This window comes from Muscardinus avellanarius, assembly GCF_963383645.1.
Source record: "Muscardinus avellanarius genome assembly, chromosome: 21".
Classification (NCBI taxonomy): Eukaryota; Metazoa; Chordata; class Mammalia; order Rodentia; family Gliridae; genus Muscardinus; species Muscardinus avellanarius.
The window spans coordinates 17,362,105-17,389,178 of record NC_137807.1 but is presented as its reverse complement, the minus strand read 5'-3'; the positions used below and the strand labels follow the sequence as shown (position 1 = coordinate 17,389,178).

Sequence of the window (27,074 nt, the reverse complement as noted above, 5' to 3'; positions counted from 1 at the left end):
GCTTTCCTTTCTGTTTTCAAAGTTGAAGTCAGTAAATTTCTCCTTAACAATCTTATTTTAATTTTTTATGTCCTTTATTTTAGTTTTTCATTTGTTTTCAGATTTTTTTTTAGCCTACTCTGGGTAGAGTAAGATAGGAAGCACTGTGTTAGATGAGATCTCTAATTAAATTTTTTTAACAGGTTGTAATTGTTGAAAGAATCCTGAGACAGTCCCACGATGGCCACTGCTCAGCTCTCTCATGCCATCAGAATACACAAGGCTTCTAAGGTATTTGTTAAGAATTAAAAGAAAATCAATGGCCATTTAGTGAGTCACTTCAAAATCACAAGTTTAATCTTTTTTGGGGGAGCAGTTTTATCAGTTAATTGGCACATAATATTCTGGGAGAGTGTGTCTACATTTTAACTGCCTAATGGACTGAAGATATTCAGGAAATTAAAACAGATTACAAAGCCACTCGCTGGGTACTTGTGTCCTGTCCGTGTATTTGCATCTTCTAGAGAAAAGGCAATCGGAAACAGAGACATTGAAAGAGAATGGTTCTTTGTTAGACAGCCACTTCCTGAGATGATTAGGAAACGTGTGCGTTTTCAACAGGGTGATGTGGTTACAGGGACCGGAGGGAGAGCACGGAGGGGAGCTCGGTGCAGGGACCCGGGATGTGCTAGCCAGCACCCTGCCACTGTCACGAAGCACCTGCGAGGGTCAGCTCGAGAGGGGGAAGGGTTCAGAGGTCCTGGTCTGCTTAGTGTGCCTGCTTCCACCGTTTGGGGGCCTTTGGCAGAGCAGACTGTCATGGCAGGGAAAGCATAGCGGAGCACAGGTGCCCATCTCAAGGTGGCAGAGAAAGAGAGGAAGGGGCCAGGGCCCCAGTATTCCCTTCAGAGAACCCCCAGTGATCTAACTTCCTCTCTAGCACCCACCCACTGAAGGCTTCGTCATCTCCCATTAGCGTCATAAGTTGCGACCAGGCCTTTGGTATTCGGGCCGTTGGAGCACATTTAAGAAATGGACCATAATGGATGCATGCCGGGGCCGGCCAAGCTTGCTGGGTTAGGACATTTATCAATGAGTGCAGCATTTGTTTAGTCAATAGATTTATTATTATATAATGCTTGTTATACTGTCTTCTTTCCTAAGAGAATATATAAATAAACTTCTTCCAGAAATTTAGAATCTGGTTAGGGAAATAAGATTTGTAAGAGTTAAGTTGATATACCTATGTTTACATACACATGAAAAAGAGTAAGTCAATTCAGATTATGGGCATTTAAGCCGGGTGTAATCTCAGTACTTAGAAGTCTGAGACAGGAGGGTCACAGGTTAAAGGCCAGCCTCAGTAATTTAGTGAGACCCTGTTTCAAAATAAAAACAATAAAAAGGACTGGGAGTGTAGCTTGGAGGTAGAATGCCCCTGGGTTCAACCCTTAGTACCCAAAAAAGAAAAAAATAAAGAAATCAGAGGACTTTAGAGAACTTGTCTGTTCCTCATGGAGCAGGTGAGACTGAAGCTGGAACTCAGATGGTGAAGAGGCTCTGGAGAGAGGAGAGAATTGCACGAGGAAGTCCTAGCTCACGCCTCGGCTTAGAATGGGAAAGAAGCACGGCGGCACGTCTAGAGAGTAAAAGAGCCCCTTCTGCTGGGGTGGAACGCTCCGCATGTTGGACGGGAGGAAATAGGACTGTAGAGGAACTTTCAGAATACATCAGTATGCTCTTAAAAGCCAGCTAAGGATTTGTGCTGTATTCTGTAGTTAATGGCAAATCCGAAGGTTTGATCAAGACAGTAAGCAAAGTAATTGCGTTAGGGAAATTAAATTGTAGCATAAAGGGAGAAGATTGGAATTGAAAGAGAAGTAGGCAGAGAAAAAGCGTCCTCCTCGTGGCTCATTTCAGGCACTCTCCAGGCCGACTCCTGATCTCCTCTGGCTTCCTACGTGCGCTTCCTTCCTGGGGAAGATGCCGAGCTGGTGTGAGAGAACCAGGCAGCGCGGCGGTTATTTTTCTCACTGTAAAAGAACAAATTGACCTTTCATATAATCAAACTTTTGTCGTTTGGACTGCATGATCTACTTCTCCCAGTAAATTTTAAGTGACTGTGTAATGTTATTTAATATTAAAACAACAACAATTATATAAGCCAATATTTACTCAGCACTTAACTATGTGCCAGGCATTGTGCCAAGGGCTTTATGTTATTTCATCGAAACCTCACAATGAGGAAGAAACTGAAGCTTAGAGAAATCTAAGTCACTTGCCTGAAGTCATGCAACTTGACAGCTAAACCGTCAAACACCACTGTGACCCTAGCACACCATATTTTAAAGTAATGTTATAGTGTTTTCTATTTTAAGCTATAGTATTTTCATGTACTACACATTTATTGAAAACATCAAGAATAATCCTTAAAATACTATAACAGCTGAGCTGAGAAAAAAACCTCACTCCTGGAGTTAACAAAATGTAGAGGCCTTTTCTGTCTGTTGATCTTTATTACTACAAATCACCCTTTAGATTGCATATTTAAAGTAAAATATCTTTTTTGTGTGTGAGTCTGGGGATGGACCCAGAGGCATTTGACCTCTGAGCTACACCCTCTGCCCTATTTTTATTTTTATTCTTTATTTTGAAACAGGGTCTCACTAAGTTGCAGAGGGCCTCACTAAGTAGCTGAGGCCTTCTGCGAACCATGATCCTCCTGTCTTAGCCTCCTGAATGCTGGGATGACAAGCGTGAACCACCATGCCCAGCTAAAATATCTTTGGGTTTTTTTTTTTGTGGTACTGGGGTTCCTGGAAGCCCTTCTACCTCCGGGCTACACTCCCAGACCTATTTTTGCATTTTTATTTGGAAACAGGGTCTCCTAAGCCAGCACGCAGGGCTAGCTTCGAACCTGCGTGATCCTCCTGTCTCCACCTCCCAAGCGCGGGGATTACAAGCGTGCGCCACCGCACCCGGCACTTGAACTGACAATTTTTAAAAAGTATCATTCTGGATGTGCTACACCTTGGCTTCTGTGCACCTTATTTTCCCTCCCACTCTGCCCCGCTTGAGCTCTCCACCTCCGTGGTGCTGTCCAGCCCTTGAGTCCAGGACAGGCAGCGCTCTTGCCCCTTGCGGGCACTGATGACACGGCTCCGCCTGGCCACGCGTCTGAGTCCTCAGGACGCAGCTGAGACCCACTTTGCGCACAGAGCCTCCCGCTCGGGCCTCCTGGCCCCGAAGCCTCGTTCCTATGAGGTCTCTGCTGCTGTGTTGCCAACTCCTCTTTTAGGTCCAACTATTTTCTCTTCAACTGGATTGTCAGTTGCATGAGGGTACAGGTGTTCTCTTTATTTTACTTCTGGTTTTCTTTATTTGATGTTTTACAAACTACCAAAGTAATACCTGCTGGTTGCAATGATAGGTGAAGCCATACATGTCGAGCCAGGGACCATGCTGAGCACTTTATAGACATAACTTGCTAAACCTCATAATGCAGTAAGGTGGGGATCACTAACGCCCGCATTGTACAGATGGAGGAGCTGAGGTGCAGAGAGGTTAAATAATTTATGCAGGACCAGGAGCTCGCCACCAGACGCTGTAAAGCGTCCCTGGGACACAGCTGTACCTGTTCAGTTACAGAGGGGTTATGCCTTTCCCCTTCTCCAATGGTGCAGTCACCTGCAAAGCCTAAAATGTTTACCCCTGGCCCTTTCTAGAAGTGCTCGCTGACCTCTGTCCAGGGGCACTGAGCTTGTTGGAAAGGTGGAACAGAAGAAGTCATTCTTTCTGCCTTGAAGACACGGTGAGCGTTAGGCCGGAAGTGACACTTAGACATAAGCTCTTAAGGGGGCATGTGTCTGTAATGCTCACAGCGGCAGCTCAGTCTGAATCTCCAATGGCACCTAGAATATAATGATATTAAATATTCGGATTAAGCCAGGCGTGGTGGCGCACGTTTGTAATCCCAGCACTTGGGAGGCTGAGACCAGAGGATCGCGGTTCGCGGACAGCCTCAGCTACTTCGTGAGGCCCTCTGCAACTCAGTGAGACTCGGTTTCAAAATAAAGAATAAAAAATAGGGCAGGGGGTGTAGCTCGGCGGTATAATGTCCCTGGGTTCCATCCTCAGACCCCCCCCCCACACTATATATATATACACGAATTAAAGTTTCCATATTTTAGAAATGGGAAGAAAAGCATTTTCTTTTCCTGGCCAAAACAAATGCAGAAGACATTTTCCAAACTTACTTGACCAGAATAAAAAACTTTTTTTGTGTGTGTGGTACTGGGGATGCAACCCAGGGGCATTCTACCTCCAAGATACACCCCAGCCCTATTTTCTAATCTTTATTTTGAAACAGGGTCTCACTGAGTTGCAAAGGGCCTAAGTAGCCGAGGCTGTCCTCGAACCGCGATCCTCCTGTCTCAGCCTCCCAAATGCTGGGATTTTAAGCATGAGCTACCACACCTGGCCACAGTTCAACTTTTGATAATTCTGTTACTTACAGACAGGTACTACCCACAAATACATCTTTTGTTTTTTTTAAGTGGTACTAGGGGTGGAACCCAGGGGCTTTTCTACCTCTAGGCTATAGTCCCAGGCCTATTTTATACTTTATTTGGAAACAGGGTCTCACTAAGTTGCTGAGAGCCTCACTCAGTAGCTGAGGCTGGCTTCAAAAGTGTGTGATCCTCCTGTCTCAGCCTCCCAAGTGCGGGGATTACAAGCATGTGACATCACGCCTGACTGAAAAAGGCATATATATATATATATGAAATTTAATCAAGAATCTATGTTTATACAAGCCGGGCATAGTGGCACACGCTTGTAATCCCAGCATTCGGGAGGCTGACACAGGAGGATTGCGGTTCATGGACAGCCTTGGCTACTTAATGAGGCCCTTTGCAACTTAGTGAGACCCTGCTTCAAAAATAGAGAAAAAAATGCCGGGCGTGGTGGCGCACGCTTGTAATCCCCGCGCTTGGGAGGCAGAGACAGGAGGATCGCGCAGGTTCGAAGCCAGCCACGCGCGCTGGCTTAGGAGACCCTGTTTCCAAATAAAAAAGTATAAAAAATAGGTTTGGGAGTGTAGCCCGGAGGTAGAAGGGCTTCCAGGAACCCCAGTACCACCAAAAAAAAAAAAAAAAAAAAAAAAAAAAATAGAGAAAAAAAATAGGGCTGGGGATATCGCTCAGAGGTAGAATGCTCAAGGGTTCCATCCCTAGTACTGGAAAAAAAAAAAAACAGTATATTTTTATACAGTGCATGCAAATGTATGACTAGATACAAATGTTTTTTTTTTTTTTTTTTGCAGTACTAGGGATGTAACCCAGGGGCATTCTACCTCCAGGAGTATGCATATATTACTGTAGTTCTCTGATTTCAACCCCTTTGGAAAGATATCCAGGAGTGGTATGGTGGATTCATTTCCAGTTTTCTAAGGAATCTCTACACTGATCTCCATAGTGGCTGAACTAGTTTGCACTCCCACCAACAGTGTAAAAGAGTTCCTCTTTCCCTACATTCTCATCAGCATTTGTTGTTTTAACTTCTTTATGCTTGCCACTCTGATTGGCGTTAGATGGAATCTCAGTGTTGTTTTGATTTACATCTCCCTGATGGCAATTTTTCACGTATCTTTTGGCCATTTGTATCTCTTCTTTTGTGAAGTAAGTTTCTCTTAAAACGGGGTCTTGTGAGGTTGCTGAGTCTCGCTAGGTTGCTGAGGCGTCCTTAAACCTGCAAACTTCCGGTCTCAGCCTCCTAGTACTGGGACTACAGGCATGCGCTACCACACCTGGCTTACTGTCACACCCATCTGATATCTTAGAGAATCTGAAGATTTCCAAGAATCTAGTTTAAGAAAAGCATAAAAATAAGGCAACACATGGTAGTACAATTAGGTAAATAGAAGCTGGACATGACTCGAGAGTAGTACGTATGGGAGAGAAGGAGTGAGACAGAGAGGAAGGAGCAGAGGCAGGCTGTAGAGGACAAGGACACGCTGGGATCCTGTCAGAGACAGTTCTCTTTCACCTCGTGTGGACTCTGTTCTGCGTGAACACTGGGAGTGTCCTGATAAGATCTGTGTGCTTGAAAGTTAATTCTGATGGCAACATGGAAAACAGGATGAAAAGAATCATGGCAGGAAGATGAGGCACTACTGCCGCAGTAAAGGGGAGCGATATGTCCTGAGCCCAAGCAGAGGCGGGGAAAGAGAAAACTTTTAGAGACAATGAGTAGAATTTAGCGATCAGATCAGATGCGGAGAATGGAGGAGCAAGAGAAGCCGACAGTGAAGCCGCTCTGTCTCGCCTGCGTGACGGAGTGGATGCCGATGCACTTGTCTGAGAGGGAACTTGGGATCAGGTCAGCCAGCAGCGGGAGAGAGAAACCAGGCTGGAGGGGTGGACCAGGTGGTCCAGGAGCAGATGCTCAGACATCGGAATGCAGAGGCGGGGCTCGCACAGAGCCAGGGCTTGAAGCTCTCAGTGCAGGGTGCAGCTGACGCTGTGCGACTAGACGAGCCAGGGCAGAGGAGAGGCCTGAAGACAGGGCTCGGGAGGTCAGCACCTGAAGGCTGCACAGCTGGAAACAGCTGGAGCTCAGCCTGCAGACAGAGGCGGAGACCCAGAGATAGTGCATTGGCTGGGTGCGGCCCAGCGGTGGCACGCCTGCCTAGCGGGAGCACGGCCCTGGGTTAGAGTCCCGGCACCACCGAAACAACAAACAATGTTATGGCCAGAGAGAGGAGAGTGAGTGAAGAGGAGCGCGTCCGCGAGGGACGAGCAGAGGTGGTGGCCGCACACGAGGGTGGCCTGGGGCCAACAGTGGAGGAGCCCCGGTGCTGACTAGTGAGTGTGAGCAGGACCGAGAAGGAAGGGAGGTACGCAGGCCTAGCTGAACTCAAACCCATGGGTCATTGTAAAATAAATGGTTTTAGTCTTGAATTCCTTAGGTAATTGGTTTTGCCTTTCTGCTCCGGGAAGATACACACATGTATGTATACGTATGTAAGTGCGTCTATGTGTCTGTGGGTATGCACGCGTCTTAGTGCAGTGCCGGGGATTGTGCCGAGGGTCCTGCACATGCCAGGCAAGGGCTCTACTGCTGAGCTGCGTCTCCAGCCCACACGAGCATCAGATTGGATGAGGTATGGAAAGCAGCTGTCTCTTTTTTGATTGCCTACAACCTTATCAAGTTTGAAGTCTGAAAAATCTTTCCATCCTATCTATGGTAATGGGGCAGTGGGCTGAATATATTCAAGAATGCTCATCATTTTTACCTTTGTTTTTTTCCAGGAAACAGTTTTTCCATCCGAAATCACTAGTGAGCGTGAGTCATTGATACTGGTGAAGAAACTTTTTGCTACTTCTATCTCCTGTATAACATATCTAAGGGGCCTGTTTCCAGAGAGCTCGTATGGAGAACGCCATTTGGATGGTAAATATAATTAAATAGCTGCTGTGGCCTTTTTCTCTATTTAGCAAGAGCGAACTTTTCATTTCTCAGAGTGCACCAATCCCATCTCATGGCCTGTTCTTCAAGCCCAATTTGCTAATCTGTTTTCCGTTTCAATTGCACTATGTTTAGTGGTTTTACTTATAGGAATCATTAGTTTTTGGCTAGATACCAAATGAAAAGAGAGCTCTGTATGGACAGGCTTAGCAATTTTAAGCCACTGGCTATAAAAGCGATAGCTAGCACAAACCTATTTGAATGCTGAAGATTCACTCTTGTTTGTGCCTCAATTAAATTTGTTCTTTGAGGAAGTTCAAAGGAACTGGGTGAAAAACTCTTCTCCCAATTAACATATGCTGGAGGTCATAAAAGGCAGGGCTATTTGCCGATTAGCACGGATATTTAATTGACTGTTATTGTAATCAATTCTGTTCTTGCCAGGTCTTGTACTTTCAGTCCTTTTGTTCATTGTACCTTTAAACATACCATTTTAAAATGAGTGTGGTGGCGTGTGCTCCACGCCTGCAGTCGCAGTGCTGGGAGCCTGGCAGGAGGATCGCAGGTTCAAGGCTAGCCTCAGAAACTTAGTAAGGCCATCCAAAATGTAGCAAGACTTTATTTCACAATAAAAAATAAAAAAGGCTGTGGGTGTAGCTCAGAGGCAGGATCCCCCTGGGTTCAATCCCTAGTACCCCAAACAAACAAAAGAGCCCCAAATATATTATTGCCTTTTATTATAAGCTGTTTGTAGCTCCTTTCTTTCCTTCATATTAAAAAATATATACCTGGGACTCTTCAGTTGTTCAAAATATTAACATCTATTTGTTTAAAAACTGTATTGTCACCAGGCATGGTGGCACACGCTTGCAATCCCAGTACTTGGGAGGCTGAGACAGGAGGACTGCAGGCTCAAGGGAGATTCTCATCAACCTAGTGAGACCTTGTTTCAAAACAAAAATAAAAATAAGGCTGAGAGTGTAGCTCAGAAGCAGAATGTCTTTGGTTTCAATACCTAATAACCCCCCTTCCACACACAAATAAGTAAATAAATAAATAGGTCATTAGAAGCAGTACTACTATTTTTTTTTTATTGGGAATTGAACCCAGAGGCATTCTACCTCTGAGGTATACCCCTACCCCTATTTTATTATTTTATTTTAATTAATTAATTTATTTATTTTTGTAGCACTAGGGATGGAACCAGGGCATTCTATATCCAAGCTACACACCCAGCCCTATTTTTTATTCTTTATTTTTGAAACAGGTTCTCACTGAGTTGCAAAGGGCCAAAGTAGCTGAGGTTGTCCGCGAATCACAAACCGCTGTCTCAGCCCCCGAAGTACTGGGATTACAAGCCTGTGCCACTGTGCCCAGCTTTTATAATTTCTTACAAGTGAAAAGAAGCAAAGAAGTAACACATTGATTTTGCAGACAACTCAGTTATGCTACATTATAGATAAGGAAGGCTATTAAGCTGCCATCAAAATTAGAACTAAGATAATTAACAATCTATAAAGTTTATTTTCAAAGTATTTAGAGATTCAAAATACTTTTATAAGAATGAACTAAATGTTATGTAACCAAGATAAGTTGAAGGAAATACTGTATTTAGCATGAACATTTTCAGCGTAACAGTCACTTAGTAGATAAAAATAGACTGTGTTTCTGTTTTTGTAGACCTCAATTTAAAAATCCTCCGAGAAGACAAAAAATGTCCTGGGTCACTGCATATTATCAAATGGTAAGTAATTGAAATCCACAAAACTTAAACATTTTTTTGTGTGTGGTAGCGGGGATGGAACCCAGGGGCATTGTACCTCTGAGCTACACCCCCAGTCCTCTTTTTTTTTTTTTTTGGGTGGTGGTACCAGGATTCCTGGAAACCCTTCTACCTCCGGGCTACACTCCCAGACCTATTATATATATATTTTTGAAAACAGGGTCTCTTAAGCCAGCAAGGCTGGCTTCAAACCAGTGCGATCCTCCGGTTTCCGACTCCCAAGCAGAGATTACAAGCGTGTGCCACTACACCCAGCTTCAGTCCTCTTTTATATTCTTTTTTTGTTGTTGTTTGAAACAGGGTCTCACTGAGTTGTGAAGGGCCTCACTAAGTAGCTGAGGATGTCCTTGAACTGTGAACCTCCAGTCTCAGCCACCCAAATGCTGAGATTACAAGCGTGCACCACCACACCTGGCCAAAACTTAAACTTTTTTTTGTGTGTGTGATACTGGGGGTGGAACCCAGGGGCTTTTCTATCTCTGAGCTATACTCCCAGACCTATTTTATACTTTACTTGGAAACAGGATCTCATTAAGTTCCTGAGAGCCTCACTAAGTAGCTGAGGCTGGCTTTGAACCTGTGCGATCCTCCTGTCTCAGCCTTCCAAGTTCTGGGGTTACAAGTGTGTGCCACCACGCCCGGCAAACTTAAACATTTTTGAGTTTGATTTGACTTGGTAAGATAATTTTCTTAAAACCATTTCTTTCTATTTTCAAAAAATAAAATTTTCTAGAAATTTGTAGCAATCATTTAATACTATTTTAAGATAGTGATTTAATTTTGGTTTTGAAAGAAAATGGACTTGGGAGATGGGTATGGTGGTACACATTTATAATCCCAGCATTCAGGAGGATGAGACAGAGGATCGCGGTTAGTGGCCAGCCTCAGGTACTTAGTGAGGCCCTCCGCAATTTAGCGAGACCCTGTTTCAAAATAAAGAATAAAAAATAGGGCAGGAGGGCAGGAATGTAGCTCGGAGGTCGAATGCCCCTGGGTTCCATGGATGCCCAGATGTTAAAAAAATGAAAAAGAAGAAAAAGAAAAGAAATAAGAAAGTGGACTTTGGTAAGAATAAATATTCAAGATGCCATTATTTATCATATGTATGTCAGTGCACTTAACATAATGGGAGAGAAAGAAAAAATAAAAAGTAGCATCCAGGCATAGTGACGCACGCTTGTAATCCCAGTAGTCGGGAGCTGAGACAGGAGGATCATGGGTCCACAGACAGCCTCAGCTACTTAGTGAGGCTTTGCAACTTTGCGAGACCTCGTTTCGAAATAAGGAGAACACCCCTGGGTTCTACCCCCAGTACTGCCAAAAAAAAAAAAAAAAAAAAAAAAAAAGATGCATTTCCTACTCTCGGAACTGCTTACTTATTATTTATAAAGCTCTATAAGTATATTAAAAGATACTAGGAATTTAAAAATTATTAAATGAAAAAAGAATGGTTATCAATACTTCAAAGCAAAAAAAAAAAGTAAACTAATTCTGTACTTAGAAATATTTTGGGTTTTAGCCGGGCGTGGTGGCGCACGCTTGTAATCCCAGCATTCGGGAGGCTGAGACCTGGAGGATCGCGGTTCGCTGACAGCCTCAGCTACTTAGTGAGGCCCTCTGCAACTCAGTGAGACCCGGTTTCAAAATAAAGAATAAAAAATAGGGCTGGGGGTGTAGCTCGGAGGTCAAATGCCCCTGGGTTCCATCCCCAGACCCGCAAAAAAAAAAAAAAAAATATTTTGGGTTTTACATGTGGTCCAAATTGACATCAAACATTTATTTCTTGACAGGATTCAAGGTTGCTTTGATGCTTTGGAAAAGAAATACGTAAGAATATCTTAAAGTTTACCCCAGAATCAGAGGCTCATATTTTATCCCTTAAGAAAAAAAGTTTGGATTTGAGTTTTGCATCCCATTCTGCTGTTTAGCAGCAAACAGCGCTGCCATTGCATTTAGGAGCCAGTTGCCTCCGTTTCACGTCTGCGTTGTCTTGCTGATGTCCCTCTCACACCGATTAGAAAGAAGCCCTCATTTTCTCCTCTACGTATTCATATCTTTTTGACCACAGAATTTTCTTTGAAGTCACTGGAAGAGATCCGCAAGATGTGGGATCAGGGAGACAGTGCTCAAAGTAGTGACGATTCAATTTGAAGATATGAAAGGAAAAAAGACTTGAATACTTGATTTTTCTTCTTAGTTATTTTGCTAAGTACCTTATATGCAGGATCGATGGTCAGTGGTCACACACTGACCCAGCTATACCTGTGGGTAAAATATTGGTGATTTTTTTTGAGGTATTGGGGATTGAACCCAGGGGCATTCTACCGCCGAGCTACATCCCCAGCCCTATTTTTCTTTATTCTTTATCTTGAAATGGGGTCTCACTGAGTTACAAAGGATCTTGCTAAGTAGCTGAGGCTTTCCATGAACTGTGGTCCTCCAGTCTCAGGCTCTCGAATGCTGGGATTACAAGAGTGTGCCACCACACCCAGCTTGGTGGTACTTCTTCATTGATGATAAATAATTGCTTTTTGAGGCTCTGTTTGAACCTCCACCAATATCTTCTCCTTTTCCCCACTCATGTTTCTTCTGAGATCTCTTTAGATTTCTCAGAAATCCAGCGACTAAAGATTAACATCTAGTCTAAGGGTTGCTTCCATGAACCCTGCTCTAGGCTAAGTTGGCATCCTTTCTTATTGGCCATCACTTGTGCCATCCTGGAATTCAAATGTTTTTTCATATCATTTTGATATTTTTCATGTAAAAGCACCAGAGATATTTTGACTGTCACCCCTACCTATCACAAGTATAAGTGTAACTAATACCCACTAGAAGGTGATGCTGCTAAGTCAAGCGTGGCGGCACCCCCTGTAATCCCAGCCACTTGGGAGGCTTAAGCAGCAGGGGAGTTTGAGGTCTACCTGAGCAATGTTGGGAGACCCTGTCTCCAAACTAAGACCAAAAAGAGCTGGGGAGCTGGGCATGGTGGCACACACTTAGAATCCCAGTAGTTGGAGGCTGAGAATTGGAGGTTTGCAGGCAGCCTTAGCAATTTAGCAAGACTCTCAGCAGTTTATCAAGACCCTGTTTCAAAATAAAAGATGGAAAGGGCTGGGGGTGAAGCTTGCAGGTAGAATGTCCCTGGGTTCAATCCCTAGTATGTATGTGTGTGTGTGTGTGTGTGTGTGTGTGTGTGTGTGTGTGTGTGTATAAGTTATTACCAGCAGAAAGGGCCGGGGATGTAGCTCAGGTAGAGTGCGTGCCTAGCTGAGCCCTGGGTTCAGTCCCAGCAACTCACATAGGCACAGAGTGAGGCCAAGGAGACACTGACAAGGGGCAGTGAAGACATGAGGGTGATCTTTGAGAGAAATAACTTTAGAGCTTCGGGGGCCCTGAGCATTTAGATGGATTGAGGAGGGGAGAAGCTAGCCACTGGCATGCCAAATCGTGCTCCTCGTTCTCCTTTGCCCAGCTTTTCCGGGTGTTTGTCCCCGAGGGGCATCACAGTATAATTAAGAGCTAGACGTTTGGAGGCAGACAGTCGGAGTGAAGCCCAGTCTGTCCCTCAGTGTGTGTGACTGCTCAAGCAGCCTGCCTCTCGATACTTCATTCCTCTACGTATGAATGAGGGTGTCATAGTGCCCACCTCTTGGGTTCATTTGAGGACTCAGGGACTTGATGATTGAAGACACTGGTTCTCAGACTTTAACTTGCACGGAATCCCCTGGAGGTTCGTCAGCACAGATGGCCACCCCACCCCACATTTCTGATGTGAGAATTTGAGTTCCAGACAGATTCTAGGCAGTGCTCTGGCTGCTGGTCGAGGGCCACATTTTGAGGACCACTGATCTGAAATACTGAGAACAATGCCTGGCACATAATAGACAACCGGGGAAATGCTGACCACCTTCGGCTTCTTTCCCTATTGGCTCTGCACTCTGTGCCAGACGTTGTGCCCAGGCACTGATGGGATACCAATGAACATAAAAATGTAGTTCCTCCTCTCAGGGAGGCCATAGCTAAGAGAAAGAGGTGCTTCTTAAACAAAACGCACGTAATAACATTACATGTATAACTGGGCGTGGCGGGCGGTACACGCCTATAATCCTAGTACTTGTGAGGCTAAGACACGAGTTGCCAGCCTCAGCAACTTAATGAAGCCGTGTTTCCAAATAAAAAATGTCTGGGGGTGTAGCCTAAAGTAGAAGGGCCCTGGGTTCTATCCCCAGAACTACAAAAAATAACATTACATCTTCTAAAATGGCAGTGTAATGTGCAAAGAATGTCTTAATTAGTTTGATGCGTTTTTTAAACTAAAGGACTACCTGTATTTCTGACTAAAATGAACTGTTTTAGGAAGATTAAGAGGCAAAGCGTAGCCTGGCGTGGATGGCACACTTTGTAATCCCAGTACTTGGGAAGCTGAGACAGCAGGATCACATGTTTGAGGCTCTCATCAACCTAGGGAGACCCCGTTTCACAATAAAAATAAAATAGAGCTGGAGATAGAATGCACGAGTTCAATACTCATACCACCAAAAAACAAAACAAAACAAAACAAAAAAAAAACAAAGAGGAAAAACCTTAGGTAGATATATATTTGTGGTACTAAGAAGATTGAAACGGGCATTCTGCCTCTGAGGTATACTCATTTTTACCAGCCCTATTTAATTTTGTTTTGTTTGTTTTGGAAAGGGTGTCACTGAGTTGCAGAGGGCCTTGCTAAGTTGCTGAGGCTGGTGCCAAACCTGCAATCTTCCTGACTCGGCCTCCCAGGTACTGAGATTACAGGCATATGCTACCACATCCAGCTAGTTTTTTTTAAATTTTTTATTTTTTTAATTGGTGCATTGTAATCATATATCACATTGGAATACAAGACTTGAGAGGATATACAAGCATACATCATCCAATTAGCCCTCATCCAGCCCCCATCCCATTTCCTCCCCCTCCCTCACAAGTACTAGGATCCCATGCTTGTTTGGTGATTAACTTTGATACATTTGTTTATGTACCGCCTGCGTTTTAAAGAGGCTCCACCCTCCCCTATTCCATACCCTCTGATTGGTCACCTTAGTTGCTTCACTATAGGGCCCTTTCTATAGCTTGACCTCTTCCTATTACCCCTTTCCTCCTAGTTTTTGCTGATTAGGGGAAGCATCTGATTTTTATTTTCTGCGATATTTCTTTGTGCATGCCACGTTGCAAGTACCGATCCCACTCTTGACGGCCCCAGTAGTGGTCTGGCTACCCGGTGGACTGATCCAGACCTTGCTGGCTCAAGAAGCGGCCTTGCCTCATGGGAGGCCCCATTTCTGGTCTCGCAGGCCCCGACACCAGCCTAACCCTTCAGCTGCCTCCGATCCCGGCCTCGGAGGCCCCAGTAGTGGCCTTGCCTCACAGCAGGCTCCGATGCCGGCCATTGGCCCTGGCACCGGCCTAACCCCTCAGCAGGCTCTTATCCCAGCCTCGGAGGCCCCAGCACCGGCCTTGCCTCACGGCAGGCTCTGATGCTGGCCTCTGGCCTCGGCATCGGCCTAACCCCTTGGCAGGCTCCGATCCCAGCCTTGGAGGCCCCAGTAGTGGCCTTGCCTCACGGCAGGCTTCAATGCCAGCCATTGGCCCCAGCACCGGCCTAAACCCTCGGCAGGCTCTTATCCTGGCCTCGGAGGCCCCAGCACTGGCCTAACCCCTCAGCAGGCTCCGATCCTGGCCTCGGAGACCTCAGTAGTGGCCTTGCCTCATGGAAGGCTCCGATGCCAGCCGCTGGCCCCAGCAACGGCCTAACCCCTCGGCAGGCTCCGATCCCAGCCTAAGAGGCCCCAGCACTGGCCTTGCCTCACGGTGAGCTTTGATCCCGGCCATGCTGGCCCTGGCACTGGCCTAACCCCTCGGCAGGCTCTGATCCCGGCCTCGGAGGCCCCAGCACCGGCCTTGCCTCACAGCAGGCTCCGATGCCAGCCTCGCTGGCCCCAGCACCGGTCTAACCCCTCGGCAGGTTTTGATTCTGGCCTCGGAGGCCCCAGTAGCAGCCTTGCCTCACGGAAGGCTCTGATGCTGGCCGCTGGCCCTGGCATCAGCCTAACCCCTTGGCAGGCTCCGATCCCAGCCTCAGAGGCCCCAGTAGCGGCCTTGCCTCATGGCAGGCTCCGATACCGGCCATTGGCCCCGGCACTGGCCTAACCCCTCAGCAGGCTCTTATCCTGGCCTCAGAGGCCCCAGTATTGGCCTTGCCTCGTGGCAGGCTCCGATGCCAGCCTCACTGGCCCCAGCACAGGCCCAACCCCTTGGCAGGCTCCGATCCCGGCCTCAGAGGCCCCAGCACCCACCTTGCCTCATGGCAGGCTCCGATGCCAGCCTTGCTGGCCTCAGCACCGGTCTAACCCCTCGGCAGGATCCAATCCTGGCCTCTAAGGCCCCAGCACTGGCCTTGCCTCACGGTAGGCTCCAATGCTGGCCGCTGGACCCGGCATCGGCCTAAACCCTTGGCAGGCTCCGATCCCAGCCTTGGAGGCCCCAGTAGCGGCCTCGCCTCACGGCAGGCTCTGATGCCAGCCATTGGCCCCAGCACCGGCCTAACCCCTCGGCAAGCTCTTATCCTGGCCTCAGAGGCCCCAGCACCGGCCTTGCCTCATGGCAGACTCCGATGCTGGCCTCGCTGGCCCCAGCACCGACCTAACCCCACGGCAGGCTCCGATCCTGGCCTTGGAGGCCTCAGTAGCGGCCTTGCCTCACGGAAGGCTCCAATGCCAGCCGCTGGCCCCGGCACCAGCCTAACCCCTCGGCAGGCTCTTATTTCAGCCTCGGAGGCCCCAGCACCGGCCTTGCCTCACAGTGAGCCCCGATCCCGGCCACACTGGTCCTGGCACCAGCCTAACCCCTTGGCAGGCTCTGATCCCGTCCTTGAAGGCCCCAGCACCGGCCTTGCCTCACGGCAGGCTCCGATCCCGGCCTCACTGGCCCCCGCATCGGCCTAACCCCTCGGCAGGCTCCGATCTTGGCCTCGGAGGCCCCAGTAGTGGCCTTGCCTCACGGTAGGCTCTGATGTCAGCCATTGGCCCCGGCACCCGCCTAACACCGCGGCAGGCTCCAGTCACTGCCTCGAAGCTCCAGCACCAGCCTTGCCTCACAGCAGGCTCTGATCCTGGTCTTGCTGGCCCTGGCACTAGCCTAACCCCTTGGCAGGCTCCGATCCTGGCCTTGAAGGCCCCAGCACTGGCCTTGCCTCATGGCAGACTCCGATCCCAGCTTTGCTGTGTCTGTCGCCGGCCTCACCCCTTGGCAGGCTCCAATCCGAGCACCCTCTTCACCCAACCAATTGTCCCACATTCTTGAGGGTGCGTGGTGGTAGCATTCTGCCTCTGGGGATATTATTTAAAAGGTTCCAGGTGTAATGCATCAGATCTCTGCCTCCTCTGAGAACTGGCCACTGCCATTGCCACTGCCTCCACCATTTCAAATCCTTCCCAGGTTTTTTTTCCACTCTGAATGTTGTCCAGTGTTCCTAAGCATGCGTGACGGTAGCATTCGACATTTGGTATAATTTCTCCAATAAATAAGGTTGGTAGGATCCGATTTCTGCTTCTCCTGAATACAAGTCTCCACCTCCATTGCAGAGACCGCTTTCAATACCGCCTTTCTCCTTGGTCTCCGCTAAACTCTCTCCTTACAGGTGATGTCCAAGATTCTTTTTTTTTTTTTTTTAATTTTATTTTATTGGTGCACTGTATTCATACATCATAGTGGGATACAAACTTTTGTAAACATACATGCACACATCGCCCAGTCAGCCCCCACCCGATCCCCACTCCATTATCTCCCCATCCCTCCCTCCCATGCTTGGCTTAGTGGTTGACATCTAGTATTATAGCAATTTATCCAAAATTAAAAATGATAATCTCACATAACAGTTTCTTTTGTCTGATACCAAGCTTTTGATGACTTAAAGATAACATTTCAATATTTCTTTTTGCTTTCTATCTTACCAGAGAATATTTTTTTCTTTTTTTTAGGTGAAACTATCATATATTTATTTTTCAGAAAAAAATCTATCCTGATATGGAATATGGACTCTAGATACCCAAAACAATCTCGAAGCAAAAACAAAGCTAGAAGATGTATATTTTCTGATTTCTTTCTTTTTTTTTTTTTTTTGGTGGTACTGGGGTTCCTGGAAGCCCTTCTACCTCTGGGCTACACTCCCAGACCTATTTTTACATTTTTATTTGGAAACAGGGTCTCCTAAGCCAGCGCACGCGGCTGGCTTCGAACCTGCGCGATCCTCCTGTCTCTGCCTCCCAAGCGCGGGGATTACAAGCGTGCGCCACCACGCCCGGCATATTTTCTGATTTCAAACCATATAAAGCTACAATAATTGAAACAGTGTAGTACTGTTCTAAAGGCAGATATATAGACCATTGGAGTTAAATACAAGCCTAGAGCTAACTTCTTCCCTATATTGTCAAGTTGTTTTTGACAAGGTTTCCACGAAGATTTGGTGGTGGAAATAATAATCTTTTAACTAAATATTGTTGAAAAATAATAATTACATGGAAAAGAATAAAATTGGACCCTTACCTAATCCCACATACAAGTATTAACTCAAACTAGATAAAAGACCTAAATATAAATCTTAAGACTATAAACTTTTAGGAGAAAATCTGGGTCATAAAACCTCACAACATTGAAATTGGCAGTGATTTCTTGGATATGATTTCAATGGCACAGGCAACAGAAGAATATACAAACTCCCTAAAAAATAAAAGAAAATATTGTATATCCAAAGACAATGTAAACAGAGTTAAAAGTTACTAATAGAATTGGATAAAATATTTCCAAATGCTATATCTGAAGGTATATTAATATTCCAACTAGAAATCCTAAAAATTAACAACAATAAAGGCAAACAATACAATTTAGAGATAGGTAAAAGACTAACATAAATAATGAATCTCCACAGATAACCAATCTTAGTTGTCTGTTGGATGGAAACTCTTGTTTCTCTGGTTCTGGTGAGTGTTACCTATTTCTTCTTTGTAGTTAATCTCTTTGAGTATTTTCTCTAGCGCTGGTTTTGAAGACATAAATTCCTTCAGTTTCTGTTTGTCATGGAAGCTTCTTATTTCTCCATCTAATTTGATAGAAAGTTTTGCTGGATAGGAAATTTTTGGCTGGAAGTTGTTTTCTTTCAGAGTTTGGAATATGTTACTCCAAGCCCTTCTGGCTCTCATGACTTGGTTTGGGAAGTCTGGAGTGATTCTAATTGGTTTGCCTCTGAATGTCACTTGGCCCTTTGTTTTTGTTGCCTTTAAGATTCTCTGCTTGGCTTCCACATTGGTCATTTTGACAATTATATGGCGTGGGGATCCTCTTCTCGGATCCTGTCTAAAGGGAGTTCTATAAGTTTCCTGGATCTGTGTATCAACCTCTTGCTCTATATTTGGAAAATTTTCTGCTATTACTTCCTTGAAGAGATTGTTGATCCCTTTGGTATCACTTTCTTTTCCCTCCTCTATTCCAATTATTCTTAGGTTAGCTCTCTTAAGATGGGCCCATATTTCTTCAATGTCAGATTCCTGCTGTTGGATATCTTTTTCTAGATTAGAAACTATGCATTCATTTTTGGATTGCTCATCTTCTAAGAGCGAGATTCTGTTCTCCATGTGGTCTAATCGGTTGTTTGTGCTTTGAATTGAGGCCTTTACTTCATTAATTGCATCCTTTATCTCTTTTTGGCTCTCTCTGAGTTCTTTTCGAAGCACCTCTATTATTTCTAGTTATTTTCCTGATTTGATCTTCTAGAAATCTCTGATTTTCTGTTTTATCAGGTTCTGATGTTGTGGGGTTGTGCACATTCATTACTTCAGTGTTATTCCTCTTTCCCATGATTTCGGAGGTTTGTGCCTTCTCTGGGTTCTTCCCTTGGGTCACTATGGCTTCACTTAAGGTGCTCTGGATCTCGAGTCTGTATTATCTCAGACCCTACTACTCCTTTACTGGGTTGTATCACAGAGTCTCCGACCCAGGGAGTCGATAGAGGCTGCTTTAAACTATGGGGGGTGCCAGGTTGCACGCTCTCCTATGGTGTGATATCTCTGCCACCACCACTCCCTCACTGGGTCAAGTCCCAGGAGGCACAATACTGGGATTTCTCCTCTGTGGCCCGCAATTTGACTCACTGTTCTTGATTACGTAGATGTAGCTGTACTGGACTCGGTGAATTCACTGCTGCTGCCGCCGCCGGTGGCAATATGGCGCCTCTGCCACGCCCTCGGCCATGAGGCTGGCGTATTTTTTCTTCTCTGGTTTTGATTTCCACTCTGAATCCCTGCAGCGTGTGCTGAGCTCAGCCACTGGGAGCTTTAAATGCTGTCTGCGCCGAAAGATCCCGCCTGGCTGTTCCGCATCGGCTCACCTCGGCTTGCTGTAGCCGTCCGCTGAGTTCGCCGCTGCCGCCGGCAGTATGGCGCTGCTGCCGCGTCCTCGGGCGCGTGTGTCTCCTCTGTGGCCCTGAGCTCTGTTCTCAGTCCGCTTTCTCTCTGGAGCCTGGTGGTTTTTTTGTTTTTCTGGTGATGGTGTTTTCTGGCTATGAAAGGCGCTCTTTTTGTGGTAATGGAGATTGGTTGTTAGCGGGACTCTTAAGCCCCACTTTTCTCGGTCGCCATCTTCCCGGAAGTCCCCAAGATTCTTAACAATATAGAGAAACAGCAGTCCTCCTTCACGGGGAATTTTTCCATAAGTTCCAGTGCATTTGGATAAGTTTTGTCTGCATCTCCAGTATCCTGGCTTCCGCAACGGCCTTCTTAACGCCTCTCCGATATTTTTCTTTTTTCTTTTTCTTTTTTTTTTCTCAATAAGAGAAGACAGTATGTGTGGTTTGAGGAGGCAGTGGGATCAGGCACTCAGTAGCACTGTGACCTGGCCTGGTTTCCCCGTGGGTCCAGCGTGCTCCGTACTACTCCGCGTGGGGCCCAGAGTCCCACGACCCGGGCCCCGGCTGGCATGCCCCACGTGACCCCTGCCCGGGACCCAGGGTACTGGGCCCGGTTTCTCCAGGGGTCTGGCGTGCTACGTGTGGTCCAGCCTGGGGCCCAGAGTCCCAGCTAGTTTTTAATATTTTATAATTTTTCTCAGATGGTCTTGTCACTAGTAGGAAACAGTATTTTAGAAGCAGTTTAAGTAATGTCAAATTTGAGTATCTAGAGATCTCAAAGATTTTCCATTGAAGAACATAGTTATTCCTAGTTAAAAAGTTTTGGCTGAGTTTTCCATTATTTTCTTTGTACTTTATATTATGTTCAAATTCTTTAAAATAAGCACATATATGTATTTTAGGTAAATGTTATATAAAGTGACTATTTTGTGTATAGCTACCTAATATATCTTCTTATTTCCATTCTCATTCTGACACTCCATGTAGCCACAGTACACTCTTTCAGAAGCCTATGATCATGTAATCCTTTTGCCTAAAAACTTTTCGGGAAGCTGGATGTGGTGGCGCACGCTTGTCATCCCTGCACTTGGGAGGCTGAGGCAGGAGGATGGCACAGGTTCAAAGCCAGCCTCAGCTACTTAGTGAGGCTCTCAGCAACTTAGTGAGACCCTGTTTCCAAATAAAGTATAAAATAGTTCTGGGAGTGTAGCCCAGAGGTAGAAAAGCCTCCACCCCCAGTGCCACAAAAAAAAAAAAAAAAAAAAGTGTGGGCTTGCAGGGGGAGCGCGCACTGCAGTAATCAAAAGAGCCGCCAGATGTCGCTAACGTTTAGTCCTTGGCTATGAAATCACAGTCCTGAACTTTTCTGATTTGAAGTCTAGGTTTTTGTTTTTGTTGTTAAATTATCATAAGCTTGATCATATTTGTATCAATTATGTATTCTGCTACTCTTTCAATCAGAATGTATTTAAAGTAGTGTATATGTAGAGAGGCAAGTGTTTTACAGACATGACTTTTAAATTTTTACTTAGATTAGTTTCGAAAGGGACATTTGAGACTCTTATGGTATCTTTAGTTTTTAGCAGTAATGAATTATTTTACATATCTTTTGGTTCTCAGATTTCAGTGCAGCTTCTTGAAAGTAGAGATAGTTGTCTTCTTTTTTAGATCCCTTTCCTCTCTTGCAGATCCCTATATAGGTAATAGGTACGGTTTGAATGTATGAATAATTAGTATCCCTTTTCCTGACTTTCTGAATATTTTTCTACTCAAATCTTTGAGACCTCTCTGAAACAATATTTTAATTAGCCTCTGCTGAAAATAACAGTAATAAGCTGGATGTGGTGGCACACTCCTATAATACCAGTACTGGGGAGGCTGATACAGGAGGATCACAGGTTTAAGGCCAGCCTTAGCAACTTAGTGAGACCCTATTTCAAAATAAAAAATAAAAAGGGCCAAGGTTGTAGCTTGGAGTTAATGCCCCTGGGTTCAATCCCCAGCACAAAAAAAGAAAGGAAGAAAGAGAATAAAATATATGAAATACATGAATACATGCAAGTATATAATAACAAAATTTTCTTTTTTTTTTCCCTTGAAGCTACACATGGCAATACTTACAGTAAGTACACACTTAAAAATGAAGCCTCTGTCTTTACTTCAATGAATTTTGGCAAGTAAAACATTTAAACAGTACTTTCCCTTTCTTTATCTGTCTATGGACACTGCAATTTAAAAAAAAAAAAAAGGCTTGCTGGGCGTGGTGGCGCACGCTTGTAATCCCCGCGCTTGGGAGGCTGAGACAGGAGGATCACGCAGGTTCGAAGCCAGCCTCAGCTACTTAGTGAGGCTCTCAGCAACTTAATGAGACCCTGTTTCCAAATAAAATAGAAAATAGGTCTGGGAGTATAGTCTGAAGGTAGAAAACCCCTGGGTTCTACCCCCAATACCACCAAAAAAAAAAAAAAAATAGGCTTAATTATCAGAAACTTTAATAAAATATTATAAGCTGTTTATTTGGTATGATGTGGATAAAACATAGGATATGCTATTGGCTTTACTTCTTGGCTCTCAGGATTTTGATATTTTTTAAAGCTACTTTACAGAATCAAAGTTTTTTATTTATAAAATTTTGTGGATTTTTTTAGTTTTTTATACCTTTGGGTATAAAATAATATACATAGTTAAAAATAGAAAGAAAATAAGAAGATACCATTGAAAGCCTTATATATATATATGATTTAAAAATCTTAAATCATAACAAATTTATTTATAGTTTAGTCATAGAATTATAAATACCTTACATTTCTTACAAGGAATTTTCTTATATTTATTATTTATAGAATGTTCTAAAGACACCATGTTTCATAAAATAAGAGCTTATCCTATATCTGGTTTGAAATACATGTCAATACAGTACTCAATTTATAGAGCACAAATTGAACTCTTTATATAGCAAGTATATTTCATGAAGAGTCTTCTAGTAAATTTTGAAGTTAAATCCTGTTCATTTTCCCTTAAACAGCTTTACACAAATCCCGAGGAACCCGAGGTAAGAAGACACATATAGGTGGGTAGCACACATGTGTTTTGTTAAGTGTGATTGCCTGATTGAAGGCCGCAGATTGTGTTATTGGAGGGACAGAGTAACTCATACGGAGCTCTTGCAGTATATTTTATTATAAATGTGACCAATCCTTTATTTTTATTATTATTTTTTTGTGGTGCTGCGGATTAAACCCAGGGGCATTCTACCTCTGAGCTATACCCCCAGCCTGCTTTTTTATTCTTTATTTTGAAACAGGGTCTCACTAAGTTGCAGAGGCCTCACTAAGTAGCTGAGGCTGGCTGTGAGCCCATATCCTCCTATCTGGAGGATATCCTCCTATCCTCCTATCTGAAGCCGAGACTGGAGCCTCCCAAGAGCTGGGATTACAAGTGTGCACCACCTCACCTGGCTGAACAATTGTTTACTATGAGATTTTCAAGGACTCTGTAGGGGTGTTAGGAAACTAAAAGCACTGAGCAGAACCGAGCCTCTTCCCTGACATGTTGACTCTCCAGTGTGCAAATATATAAAGGCCACATTTTATTATTTGTCTTAGCTGATTCTGAATTCCTTATGTCTGTGGCCTTAGGAAAAATAAGTGAGATACAATGTAAGTGTGTGTGTGTGTGTGTGTGTGTGTGTGTGTGTGTGTGTGTGTGTTACTGAGGATGGAACCCAGGGGCATTTTACCTCCAAGCTACAACCCCAGCCCTCTTTCTTATTCTTTATTTTGAAACAGGGTCTCCCTGACTGGCAGAGGGCCTCACTAAGCAGCTTAGGCTGTGTGTGAACTGTGATCCTCCCGTCTCAGCCTCCTTAATGCTGGGATTATAAGCGTGCGCCACCACGCCCGGCTCCAGATACTATGTCATTCTAAACCACTTTGCTACCTGAATCTTCTCCTTTTTGACTTTCACATCACACAGACGCTCAGGGCTTTGCTTCTTCTCTCTGGATTTTCCTCCTCTGCTTGGTGAGTGCCGTCTGTCCTCAAGGCTCACTTACACTCAGAATGTCCACAGGGCCTCTGGCCAGTTTGTCTACACTAATGTCTTCCTTCTGTAAATCCCTTTGCTAACAGAACCCCCAGATTATTTTTGTATGAGTGTGTGATGCTACAGACTGAACCTAGGAGCGTTCTACCTCCGAGCTACACCCCCAGCCCTTTTCACTTTTCTGTTTTGAAGCAGGGTCTTGCCCGGTTGCTGAGCTCCCTACACTGCTGAGGCTGTCCTTGAACCTGGGATCCTCCTGTCTCAGCCCTCTAAGGGCTGGGGTTACAGGCCTGTGCCACTACGCCCAGCTAGAGCTTCACAGTCTAATGCTCTCATCTATGTAGATTATTTCCCCCAAGCACGTTGTGCATTCTTGAGGACTAGCTTCTTGCCTTGCTTTCTGTTTCTCGGAGTGCATATTATAGTCCTAGACGTGTGACAGTTCCTTGGCCACTTTGAGTGGCTTCTGTGGCTGAGGCAGAGTTAGAGGGAAGCCCCTGTTCATGATTTTCATCTTCCTCTTAATGTTCTTTCTTTCTTTTTTTTACTTCAGTTTTCCTTCTCTAAAACAAGAGATTTTATCTAAGTGGTGGTATTAAAGACTTAGTTAAGCCTGGCACGGTGGCATATACTTGTAATCCCAGTCCTTGGGAAACTGAGATTGGAGAATTGCAGGTTGGTGGCTAGTTTCAGCAATTCAATGAAACATTGTTGCAAAATAAAAAATTAAAAGGGCCTGGGTCCCCCCAAAACAAAACACAAAACCCTCAAAAGAACAACCAAGAACCAAGTCAGCAGTGACCACAGTGCAGCGCTCTTACAGCGCCGTCACCCCAGCATCCATGAGGCTGCTCCTGCCGTGAAGTCACAACTCACACTCCCTGGGTGTTCACAAAGCAGTATTCTCACATAAACACAGTCTTTGACATTTACTGAGATTGTGCCAAACATTGAGTCATATGCCTAGAAGTATAGACTTCCCTAAACAAAGCTGCATAAACAATAACAATGTTAACATTTACCTGCAGCAAAAACACACTTTGGACCTGCGTTAGAATGTGTAGCGCTCTGTGTCGGTACAGTATGTAGTCCAGGGCCTTGGCTTAATGGAGGACCCTTCCCTAGCTCCTAGGCCAACAAAGCGTGGGGTATCGCACCAGCTGTGATGCTTCCGCACAGGGAGTTCTGTTCTGGCCGTCCATCTCTTGACATTGCTGAGTGGCGAAGGTAGCTGAAGTAGTGAAGAACGCCCGAGCTTTTCTAGAGTGCAGTGCGGTGGGCATAACAAGGTGTGCCAGCGGGGTCAGCGTGTCCAGAAGGTCAGGAAGATCCCTACCTCGGCACAGCCTGACTGCCCCACCACGGGCTCCTCTGGGCCTTGGCGGTGGTTGACACTAGGTTTAATAGGAACTGAACATAGGTGGGCCCTGTTGCTAACCACAGTATACTTTTAGAGACTTTCCTTTTAAAGCATCCTTAGAGGAGTGGTATACTTCTGTAGTCCAAGTCCTTGAGAAGCTGAGATCGGAGGATTGCAGGTTCAAGGCCAGCCTCAGCAACTAAGTGAGACCTTATTTCAGAATAAAAATCTTAACCAGGCATAGTGGCACACACCCGGAATCCAGGTACTTGGGAGACTGAGATAGAAGAATCATAGGTTCGAAGACAGCCTCAGCAAGTAGTGAGACTCATCAATCTAGCAAGACCCTGCTTCAAAATAAAAATAAAATAGGGCTGGGGATGTAGCTCAGAGGTAGAATGCCCCTGGGTTCAATTCCCAGTAACACACACACAGAAAAAATTGAAAAGGCTGGAGGTGTATCTCTCAGAGGTAGAATGCCCCTGGGTTCAATCCCCAGTACCGAATCTCCTGACTTATCAGATAAGAATATGCATATTATATTTAAGTGCATATAACATATATAATATTTACATTTATAAATCTCCTGATATATATCCCTGATAAATCAGTCTGAAGTTATTAAAGACTAGAACTTCTATAAAACAATTATAAAGCGGGGCGTGGTGGCACACACTTGTAATCCCGGCATTCGGGAGGCTGAGACTGGAGGATCGCGGTTCGCGGACAGCCTCAGCTACTTAGTGAGGCCCTCTGCAACTCACTGAGACCCTGTTTCAAAATAAAGAGTAAAAAATAGGGCTGGTGTGTGGCTTGGAGGTCGAATGCCCCTGGGTTCCATCCCTAGACCCTGTTTCAAAATAAAAAATAAAATTAGGCTGGAGGTGTAGCTCTGAGGTAGAATGCCCCTGAGTTCAATTCTTAGTACCACACAAAAGATAAAATTAACGCGGTCACAAATCAGTCTACTCAGAGTTTAAGCAGCAGGAGCCAGTTTTCTGTGGACCTGACCCCCTGTAAGTTCTGCAGTCAGGAGACCAAACCTTAAGAGTAAAGTATCAGAAGTACTGACTTTCTGGTCAATCTAACATTCTCATTCCCACATTGTTAAGGGTCGCATACTAAACCAGATGAATGAGGGACATTCTGGGGGTGTTGTGACTTAAATCCATACACTCTCCTGCCTTCAGCACCTTCTCCAGCTGAGGACAGAGTCTACAACATACCTGTGCTAAACATTTCTTCAACTAATAGACGTCACTTGGTTTAGAATGGGATACGTCTTTCGTGAGGACATCTGCACAGTGAGGAGAGCAGACAGCAGGGGCGTCTAGCTTTTAGTGTAGGGCTGAAAACACACGACGTGATGTTTCCCAAGACTTCCAAGTGTTCCCTCATGTCTCTGTGGTCTGGTCTTCCCTGAGTGGCCCCAGCAGCCTCTGACTGCGCTCCTGGTTTTCACATCTTCCCCTCTGTACTTGAAGGTCGCCGGGATGAGCTTTAAAGATGCAGCCACTCTCCTGCTTAACCCTCCCAAAGACTTCTGTCACTTAATGAGATCTACACCCTCCCAAGATGACCACAGCCAGCCCACAGCCCCTCTGTGACCTCGTGTCCTGTGTCCTTGCTCCCGGCGTAGCCACTCGGCCTCCTGGACGAGGCCTCCCTTCCCACCGTGGGGTCTTCTGCTCTTCCCGCGGGGTGGGGGGGGGAGGCTCCGACGCCAGGCTCAGAGCGGCTTCAGGGCGGTCTTCCTCGGCCTTCCCAAAGGCCCTTCTCCCTTTCATCTACTTTCTGGTGTCACTGCATCTGCTCCGTAATGTTCACAGCACTCATACTCTCTGCACTTACTCTCTTTATTCACTTATTTATTGGCTATCTCCTCAAATGGACTGTAGGTTCAAGAAAAAACAGGAACCTTTTCTGTGTGCTCACCACTGTCACTTCAGTGCCTGGTACAAACTAGTCAATGAAATATTTATTCCATGAGTGAATGCTTCCTCAGGTGG

The 27,074-nt window shown here is 45.3% G+C and overlaps 1 protein-coding gene across 1 annotated transcript in view; it reads left to right on the top strand.

The window, feature by feature from the left end:
• Positions 1–219: 219 nt before the first annotated feature.
• The window catches only part of HORMAD2 (HORMA domain containing 2), a gene marked incomplete at its 5' end in the record, with an annotated part of 69,804 nt that continues 42,949 nt past the window's right edge, over positions 220–27,074 (top strand). Inside the window, 6 exons of the mRNA XM_080717525.1 lie at positions 220–270; positions 7,290–7,431; positions 9,127–9,190; positions 11,020–11,056; positions 21,763–21,783; positions 22,687–22,713. Of these exons, the coding sequence (XP_080573651.1) occupies positions 220–270; positions 7,290–7,431; positions 9,127–9,190; positions 11,020–11,056; positions 21,763–21,783; positions 22,687–22,713 (342 nt within the window). The remainder of the gene's footprint in view (positions 271–7,289; positions 7,432–9,126; positions 9,191–11,019; positions 11,057–21,762; positions 21,784–22,686; positions 22,714–27,074) is intronic.